This window comes from Pollicipes pollicipes, unplaced genomic scaffold, assembly GCF_011947565.3.
Source record: "Pollicipes pollicipes isolate AB1234 unplaced genomic scaffold, Ppol_2.1 Scaffold_7231;HRSCAF=8579_pilon_pilon_pilon, whole genome shotgun sequence".
In the NCBI taxonomy this organism is placed as follows: Eukaryota; Metazoa; Arthropoda; class Thecostraca; order Pollicipedomorpha; family Pollicipedidae; genus Pollicipes; species Pollicipes pollicipes.
In genome coordinates, this window is record NW_023597034.1 from 16,908,874 (window position 1) to 16,919,192 (window position 10,319).

The following is a 10,319-nucleotide window of genomic DNA, read 5'->3' on the forward strand; positions in this document are numbered from 1 at the left end:
CTTCCATGCGCTTACGAGCAGATAAGCGAGTGCGTGGGAACAGCGAAGTGGGGATATAGTGTGCTCCTATCCTCGGCTCATGTTTCCCTACCGGACAATGCTCAGACGAAGTTGGAACTTAGACTTGGACCTATGGGGCAAGAACAATGGACAAAAAGTATACAAAGTTCTGTACGACACAAAAGATGACTTCAAACTAAGGTGGCTGCCATCTAGAGTCGTCCGCAGATCCTACCGACCATCCGCATGGTACACCTCTATGGGATCAAGGAGACGAATCAGGGTCCGCGCCGCCAGAGCCATACCGAGGACATACCGTATGTGTTCTGGTTCTGCCCCGGGTCGCCAGCTTTCTGGAGAGTGACCTGAGCACGCGATTGCGACTCCACAGACAACTCACTATGTGTAACGTTATCTTGTTGTAGCCTTTATAATCCTGTTGATCCGGTTGAAACACTTGATGTGTCCGCTACTCAACTATGCTTGCCATTGGGATAGCAGTACATATGGCAGTGTTGCAATGCGTCGTGTGAACCATATACCCGAGGTTTCTTTGGGTTTATTCAAAGGTACTCCGATGTAGAGGGATGTGTGGCTGCGAGCACCAACACAATCCACACTTACAAACAGACGCGCTCTGTGAGCTTGGAGAGACCGGCTGTGCACTCACCTGATTAACCATCACGTTAGTAGAGGGCACTTATATTGTGTGGATGAGGCAGTCAGCGATAAACTATCGTTAATGCCGGGCACGTTACTGTTGGTGTTCGATTGTGTACGCGCATGAGGAAGTGTGTTAATGGGTGTGTATGCCATCGTTCTGCATGCGTCACTACCGGTGTCGATTCTCCGCCGTGGCCGTCCGGCTCGGCCCTTCAGAGGGAGCTGTGGGGCCGGGCTGCCGGCTGGGGTGTGGCTGACTGCCCCGCCCTGTCGCCTGGCGGAGTCTACAGCTGGCCGGCTCGCGTGCTTGCGCGGCTGGTGGGTGGCAGATGTCGCTCCGCGGTGGTTGCCGCGGCGGCTGGCGGGGCGGCACCCGCGCTGGGAGGTGGCGTTGTCGCGACCTAGGTTCATTGTAATCACGGATCATAGTGTGAACACAGATCCATTGCGTATGTCATTGTGTGATTGTTCGAATTCAAAACAAGTAGAAATGTAAACGTTAGGATGTTCAAGAATTAATCGAATGTGATCGAGCAAAGCAAAAAAAAAACACTAGAGCTTCATCCAAGCCAACCGTATATGACATGAGATGGACCAGTCTCTTTCGTGGACACAAAGATTCACTTTCTCCGCTCCAGAATTATGCTGCATGGGCCGAGCCAATAATTGGCCTAGTCGCAATAATCCGTTTGTAAATATACATCACCATTGGCCTCCGGCGCATTATGTATGTACCCTGCTAAGCAACCAATAGGGTCTGCTGTGAAAAAAAAAAATACTGTGGGCTGGACGCTGATAGCGGGGTCAACACCACAGCCCACGCCAACAGGACTCTGCTGTTCGTTCCACGAATCAAGGGCGACAAAATGATCCACACTGCAATACCTGCCACTTCTGCGAACTACGCTTATTATCCAACACTTCTGCGATTCACCTCGAGGCTGGATGATGCGTGGCGACTTCCAAATTGTGGCATTTTAGCAAATGACTGGGGAGCCGATACCAACAGGCAAACATGACTAGGACGACGATAGTTGTTAGCCAACCAAGCACGGGACATCTTTGAGGAAAGGTGTAGGGAACAAAAACATAAACGTGGCATTGGAGACGCACTTCCGCTAATGCAGCCTGAAGGTCGCAATCATTTAGTCAAGTGTGGTTTAGTCAAGTGATTTAGTGACTTACTATTGTGATTTAGTGATTTACACAGTGATTTAGTCAAGAATGTTGTGCTGGCGTGACTGCAAGGAGAGCGCAAATTCTTTAAGGAATTTGTGTACTGAGACGAGCTGAACTGGCGGAACATTTCCGGGCACACTTCAGGGTATAGTCTGATCACGCTTAAAAGTGTTTTGATGACTTTAAAACCCAGTTGCCTATCTGGTATCTACTTTTTTAGTCTTGATAAGTATCATTGAGACGAGCATGCCGCATCACATGAACCACTCTTGTTAGAAAAACGTATTGCATGCGGCTAGGTGCAGAACGCCCGTATTTTGCAGTATAGCCTCAACTCAAAAGGGTGGATCCAAAAACAAATAATTGTAATCGTTATTACCAGCTCAGAGGTACTATTTTTCCCCGACTGACTGCTCTTGCTCTGGATACTCTGGATTGTCCCAGCTTTTCTATGTTCATTGTTGAAGCCTTGTCCTGTCTTCCCAAAGAAAAACACGCAATGGATGCCACTAGAAATGGATGCCACTATGACACACAAAAGGCACCAGAACAGCATTTCGAACATTTGCACAACCTTGACCTCCTGCCAATATGGTTTTAAGGCACAGTGCACACACAGCAGCCGCTACATGAGGGAAAATGCAAACCATAAGCTAACCCAATAAATCTCCGACAAAGAAAATGCAACTGAGGTTACCAAACGCCCCCCAGAGCGTGCCAGCCCGCGGCACGGAAGAACCGGCACCCGGCCTTTGCTGGCTATTCGGGCTTGACGTAGCGACCCGAGAACAGAGTCAGGCCATTCTCGGTGTCCACGATGGCGAAGAAGAATGGATGGTCGGCGATAAATTCGAACTTCTCGACAGGGCTGGGCATGCAGCGCATCATCATGACCATGCCCGTCGCAGCGGCAGCCTCGCTCCCCTCTTCGTTGACCTCGATGAACGCCTTGTGCACCACCTTGGAGACAAAAAGGTCCCTGGCACCGGAAATTTTGGACAAGTCAGCTGCGTTGGCGTCAAAAAGATCGTTCATGCCAAGTTTCCTTAGATGATCGACGAGATCATATGAAGCCTCAAGCTTGAACTTCGGTATCATGATCATAGTCTTCCTGTTCTGAAGCTCGCCGCGGATGGACTGCATGGACATGGTCGCTAGTTTCTCTTCGAGGGGCCGCAGACCGTCTTTTTTGTCTGGAAGGAGTACGATCATGCTGAAGCGCTTTCCTTCATAAGGAAGTTCCAGAGCCTTGCACGCCAGGTTTGTGAGGCTTGCGCAGTTGAATTTCTTATCATCCAGATACATCAGGTCGGTTTTGACAGCGTTTTTCGGGCTGACGAAAAAGTCTCGCTTGCTTGTTGCTTCTTTGTCGAACTTCTCCTGCCACGACCCTTTGAAGTAGATGGCGTTTATCAACACGAGCCGAACCAGCGAGTTCAGCGCACTCGGATCGATAAGATCTTTGATCTTCCCTTTCGTAAGCTGTTCCACGTCACCGTTTATCAGCTTGCTTGTACCGTCGGCGTCACCAAAGTCGACGCTCTTCAGCTCACTTAAATACTGCTTCTGCAGCAAACCAGAGTAGGTGTCCAAGATTTTGTACGCGTTTTGCACGTACAGCTTGTTGGCCGTGTTCAGTGTGATATTCGGCGGATCTTGCAGCGCCCTCAGTAACCCACTGTAGCCGTTGTGTAGCTCTGCGCTGTCCTTGGGTAGCGCCAGAGCCTGTTGCATCTGGAGAGCGGTGTTGCCGTCCGCTCCTCCGAACACCATCGACAACGCCGTGCTGATGCTGAAGGGTGAGAGGAACACATTGTCGGCGCTGGCCTCGGCCAGCACCCGGTACAGGTCCGAGGCCGCCTTGCTCTGGTGGTTGCTGACTTGCTCCATGATGGCGACCGGTGGGCCTAGCGTACAGTGGCCGGCGCCAGCCGTCGGTTGGGTGAGCGGGGCGGCACACAGACACCACGCGGCCAGAACCAGCCGCGCCGGGCGAGCGAGTGCCGAGCGGCCGACGGACGGCGTCGCTGCAGCCAGGCCACGCCCCGGCGCTGACTCAACGCGCAACGTGTCGTGCCGGCAGGCCTCGTGACTCGTCGCCGCTCGCCGACCACAACACTTGCGGCGCGTCACACCGCTTTTGTCCTCCCACTTTGTTCACCCGGGTCCGTGGTCGGCGCCGCGCCCCCTCCTACCTACCGATCAATGGTGGCCAGTTGCCCTGTTACGTCCGAAGCCACAGGCGACTGGCAACACCAGCGCCATCTGCACTCAAAGCCGTAGTCGCACATCAAGGTCGGCCGATACCGCGCGCGGCGGAAACATGAGGCGGGCCGCGCGTGTTTGCGACGAGAGACGCGACTTTTTTACTCACTGGCCCACGACACCTTACACGCCAATAACTCGCCGGTTTTTTTGCGAGACTGTAGGCCAGACTCGGCAGTCTTTTGCAGGTTAGCATCTATCTAGTAGAATCATGGGCCTGAGAACGGGGGGCAAGACCCCAACTTTTCAAAGCGGGGCCCAGCAATCTTCATCCGTCTGCAAAGTCCGTGGAAATCGCGAGGGCAGCAGAAGGCAGCATCGCGCCCCGCACTATGCAGATTCCGCAGCGACTGGCACGTCGGTGCCACACGCGCGGCTGCCGACTCGTGGGCACCGGCAGGATCCCCGAGGCATGAGATGTGCTGACGTCCACTCCACGGCAGGATCAAATATTGCGCCCCTGGACGTCCACCACGGAATCTGACACAATGGTGGGCGAATCCTGCGGCGCTTGTCCCACGAACGTCAGGTAGAACGGCAGCCCCGCCAACGCCTGGTGTCAGCGCGGCGAAACCTTCCGGGCCAGCGGCAGGCCTGCGGCGGCCGTCATCAAGGGTGGGCCCGCGCCCCACAGGCTTTCCAAACGGATGCCGCCCATACACGTCGGATATGACTGCAGCCGACTCCCGCGGAATTCTAGAGAAGACTGGTAGACAGGAAGATAGCGGCCCCACCATCGCTCAGGGTGAGCATGGCGGACCATCCACGCGGGCAGCGGTCGTGGAGGTCGGCGGCGGGGACTCCTCCACACGGGTAACTCGTTGATCAGTGAAATACAAAACATAGGCGATTCAGGATCGTTGACATATGGTTTTATCTCGTTAAGCCATTGAAGATCGGTTCTAGCTTCAATTTTTGCTTCCACGATCCTACACAATGACCTCCTCGCCAATGCGTTGCGATGAGTGAGCTTCATTCGTCAGAGCGAGTATATGTGCCTCGTCTCTTCCAATACGGCGGCCGGTTCCACCTTCCAGCAAGCGGACCACTCCATTCACCTCTCCTACCTTGTCTGTATACCTACGGGCTAGGGGGTCATCATCGCAGCGTGAGAAATTGGTCGGGCTGGCGGCTCGTAAACGTTAAGCGGTGACGTCACAAAGTCGCACCGGCTTGCGCGGCGGCGTTGCATGGCAACGTCAACTGCGTCAATTGGAAAACAGTAGTCACGCAGAAATGCTGTAGTTTCATTTACTATCGTGCGGTGTGATATCAAGTCTGTGTTGTTGCATGGCCCCGGTGCGTGCTATTATGTCGCGGATGTAAGAAATTCGAAGTGGCGTGTGAGCTTCTGGCAAAGTTAACATCAAAGGCAGTTTTTTGCAGCAAGACGCCATCCTGTGCAGTGGCTTCCTGCAAGAATACTAAACGGCACTTTAAAAACATGTAATTTTTTTACGTTTCCAAAAAACGATCCAGCTGTCTTAAAAGCATGGGTTCACCGTTGTTCTAGGGCTGGCACCATAAATGTGGAAAATGCGGCAATCTGCACGGCTCATTTTCAAGATCATGACTATGACCCTGGCTATCTGGTTAAGGCCAGTCTCGTGCCCAATGTAAAACCACGCCTGCGACCAAGTGCGGTTCCTTGAATGCAACTCGATATCCCTAGCATGCCGAAGTGAGTATGCTCTGCTTAAAAAGAAAATGCCCGTCTGTTTTATGCAGAAATTTGTTACGTCCAATTCACTTTCACTAATGCATGCATAATCTAAGCCGCTCTGTGCAGTTTATTGATTTCAATTCAAGATTCAAATGAAACTTTCCAACCATCATCTTTTTTGCAAAGTGGGGTCTAACTACCACACAAATGGGAGCGCCATCCATGGTACACGGGTGAAGGGGGTGAGGGTGGGGGGCGTAGCCGGTGTTTGCGACGAGGGGGGAGGTCAAGTTTGTATGAGCGAGTCTTAGCCCCATTGACAGTACGTCTACGCACTGTGGACTTACTAACGCACCCTACAACCGCGAAAAAGGGCAGTGCTCAGCGCATCAATGAGCTTCCGATATTAGTTTGGCCTGGTGCCTTAAACAGTTCGTTCAGCTGCGTACCGTACGAGTTCACTTAGCTATATGCGAGCCTCCTTACTAATCAACCGCTTTTGCGCCTTTCGTGTTACTGTCCATGGTAGTGTCCGAGATTTCCAACAATTTTTTTCCTGGTCGCCAAATTCCGGAATTGCAAACTGTTTTATTGTGGCAAACAAACTGCTGCTGTGCCTAAATGATAGGCCTTGAACCTCACCGGCAGGGACAAAGGAAGGGGGAGGAGGAGCCTCGGAGAGCCGTGCTGTTGTTATCGTACATTTTTCGGCCGGCAAACGGCAGTGGCGGCGCGAGCCCACTGAGACAGCCCATGCACTGAAATGGGAGCATGAAACGGGCCATCCAGACGGATCCACGGTTATGGCCTGGAGCACAGCCCAGGCGGGGGGGGGGGGGGGGGAGGGCCAGGCCAGGCCAGGCCTAACCTTTTTTCCTATCGTCATAGAAAAATCTCTCCGAATGTTAGAAGTCGGTACAATTCTCTCGCGTCTCTCTCTCTCTCCTCTCTCTTCTCTCCTCTCTCTCTCCTTCCCTCTCTTTCTCGTTCTTCTCTCCTCTCCTTCTCTCTCTCTCCTCTCCTCTCTCTCTCTCTCTCTCTCTCTCTCTCTCTCTCTCTCCTCTCTCTCTCTCTCTCTCTCTCTCTCTCTCTCTCTCTCTCTCTCTCTCTCTCTCTCTCTCTCTCTCTCTCTCTCTCTCTCTCTCTCTCTCTCTCTCTCTCTCTTCTCCTCTCTCTCTCTCTCTCTCTCTCTCTCTCTCTCTCTCTCTCTCTCTCTCTCTCTCTCTCTCTCTCTCTCTCTCTCTCTCTCTCTCTCTCTCTCTCTCTCTCTCTCTCTCTCTCTCTCTCTCTCTCTCTCTCTCTCTCTCTCTCTCTCTCTCTCTCTCTCTCTCTCTCTCTCTCTCTCTCTCTCTCTCTCTCTCTCTCTCTCTCTCTCTCTCTCTCTCTCTCTCTCTCTCTCTCTCTCTCTCTCTCTCTCTCTCTCTCTCTCTCTCTCTCTCTCTCTCTCTCTCTCTCTCTCTCTCTCTCTCTCTCTCCTCTCTCTCTCTCTCTCTCTCTCTCTCTCTCTCTCTCTCTCTCTCTCTCTCTCTCTCTCTCTCTCTCTCTCTCTCTCTCTCTCTCTCTCTCTCTCTCTCTCTCTCTCTCTCTCTCTCTCTCTCTCTCTCTCTCTCTCTCTCTCTCTCTCTCTCTCTCTCTCTCTCTCTCTCTCTCTCTCTCTCTCTCTCTCTCTCTCTCTCTCTCTCTCTCTCTCTCTCTCTCTCTCTCTCTCTCTCTCTCTCTCTCTATCTATCTATCTAGCTATATCACACACTATACTATATATATATATAATATATATATATATCATGTATATATAATATATATATATATATATATATATATATATATATAATATGTGTGTGTGTGTGTGTGTGTGTGTGTGTGTGTATATATACATATCATGCTCTGAAAACGTCCGAATTGATATTTGAATGCATTAAACCCTCAAACACTTGGCGGTGCCTAAAATACGTGCAAACTGGTTGCATGCGCCTAAAGACATTTTTCCAGTTACTTGCCGTCGAAACGGCTGTAACTTGCAAGTAACTTAAGTAAGTAGCTTAAGTGTAGCTTATCCTGTATACGCTCGAAATCAAAACTTTCTTACGAAAGAGTAGCCGGTTCAGACTCCAATTTTGGATACCACCGACTAAAAACCGTCGTCAACATTTCGGAATATTTGTGAAAAGGAATATCCGGCTCATTGTCATGCATTGCGCCTCGACCTATTAATGTAGGTTTGCATCGACCTAATGCAAAATTGTCGGTTTACTGCGATGGTGTCAATGAAGGCATGCTTGCACCACTTTTCAACGAGGCTAACATATCCCTCCGTCTGCAGCACAACTGCTTGTTATGGCAGCACTTGGGGAGCTGAGGTGGTCTCGACTTCTCGCCACCCACTGTCTGACAATGGCGCAGTTGTCTCGCGTACCAAGTTTCGGGCTGTGGAAGCCTGGGCTCGTCACCTGCTAGGCGACGCTGGACCGAAAGAGACGCAAGTGGCGGCGAGCAATGCTCTCCATGAAGAGGCGTCTGAGGGTCGCTGAGGGGAAGGCGTCGACGCTGGACAGTTTGGTGAAGCTTGGAGTGCTGACAAGCAAGCAACTCCGCAGCGTGACCTCTCGTCGAGTGCAGTGGACAAATCAGGACTTGTCTCGTGCATTAGGCCTGCGATGCAGGAGCCGCAAAGCCTACGAATACGTCAAGCCCGTCCTGCACCTGCCGCTCCCATCCTCGCTCACCCTGTCCCGGACGACGCGTCACTTTCGCGATACGCCAGGGGTGATAGAGGCAGCCGTTACGGTTCTGAAGGCGGCCGCCCAAGGCATGAGTGACATCGAGCGTCTCTGCGTCATTTCGTTAGACGAGATGGCGCTGGACGGACGAGCCTGCTAAGACTCCCCTGCCGACCAGCTGCTGTCAGCTTCGAAACTGCAGCTGCTCATGGTTCGGTCCCTCTGTGGGTCATGGAAGCAACCTGTTGTATTACGGTTTCGATGAGCCGATGACCCAAGAAACACTGACGGATGTCATCAACGTGCTGGAGACGCTCGGCCTCCACGTGGTCGCCGCTGTATCCGACATGGAGACTCCGAACCAACTCATGCGGCGTAAAGCAGGCGTGACGACCAACAAGATGTGGATTACTAACCCCGCTGACCCAGGACGGTGAGAATTTTTCCCAGAACCATACGTATTGTTTTGTTTTTTACGTTGTGTATCTATCAGTCTGGTTACTTATATATTGACCGCAAGGCTGACGCCTAAAATTACAGTAAAAGGCATCCCCTAAATTATCAGTATTCTGCACATTCTCGTACAGCATCTATGACACACCCAAGGCAGTCAGCGCATTGTTCGATAGCTCATACGAACGCGGCTAGTGTTAATTTATTTTGCCTTCGGCGTATCTGTAATGTGAAACATGTTTTGTTTATGAGCATGTTAATTTGATATCTAAGAAGCGAAGTGCTGTGCATTGCCTCGGGGTTATCGGATTACTTAGGATTACCGGTTTGGTCACATGTGCGAATGTACTCGAATCGCTAGACCTACTATGGTCGCGCACCTATATCATCAGGCTCAACTTAAATGTTATCGTGCATTTTTCCTCCAGGAAGGTGTGGGTGTTCGCTGACATCCCCCACCCTCGTCAAGCTTATGAGGCTGCCATGCCGTCGCGGAAGATGGGGGCTACCGGCCCCAGACGGACTTGGTAGCAACGCCCTGCTCAGCCGGGCCACACTCAGTGAGCTGCTGTCTATCGACGGAGGCGAGCTGAGGATTTGTCCGAAGCTGACAAGCTTCCACCTTGAGGCGAGAAGCCATAACTGAACTATCTGCGTGCTCTGCCGTGGTCAGATCGGTCTGGTGAAGTGAGATCAGAAACTGCATGTCGAATTTTGTTTTTGAGCACAAGCACAGTTTGGCGTGGTCACCCACCAGCCGCAGAGCGACCGGAACGATCGTGACTCGGATTACACTAAAACTTGGTAAAAGGGGTTATCTGATGCGTAGAACTCATGTGGCACAATATTGATTTTCCCTGATTTATGGGTCACGAGATATGACCCGAGACGCTTTTTTATGTACATAAGCCATTGACATGTTCTTAGAGCGGTACCACGATAATGATCCACAGAATACTATCGGGGTGTGTATCTTTTGAGATCGCAAATATTTTTTTTTTACAGTGAAACTGGAAAAGGAAATCACATAAGTTGTTCGGTGCATGTGCGAAGAGCATATTGACATATATAAGACGGTAATGATAGCTTTATTCCTCGGAGAAAAGTAGGAGACATGAAAAAGTGAAGACATAGATCCGTTATTATTTCGGCAACATTCTTTTATCGAAACATGCCATGCCTTCATGCGACGACATTTGGGTCGCGGTGCAGCAAGCCGTGACCCGAGAGAGCCTAACTCCTAATATTACCGGTCACATTCTGTGAGCCAGGGAGTGTACGAATTTTGCATAAAGAAAATGGCCTCCAGTATCTGGTTCTTTCATGCCGAAGCAACAGAGGTCGCAGCCATGGGCGAGAAGCTCGCTGCACGGCTCGCG

At 51.3% G+C, this 10,319-nt stretch overlaps 1 protein-coding gene across 1 annotated transcript; it reads right to left on the bottom strand.

The window, feature by feature from the left end:
- Positions 1-2,342: 2,342 nt before the first annotated feature.
- LOC119110417 (leukocyte elastase inhibitor) lies at positions 2,343-4,055 on the bottom strand. The gene has a single exon (XM_037234238.1). The coding sequence runs from the start codon at positions 3,730-3,732 to the stop codon at positions 2,602-2,604; it is 1,131 nt and encodes a 376-aa protein (XP_037090133.1). The 5' UTR covers positions 3,733-4,055; the 3' UTR covers positions 2,343-2,601.
- Positions 4,056-10,319: the final 6,264 nt, after the last annotated feature.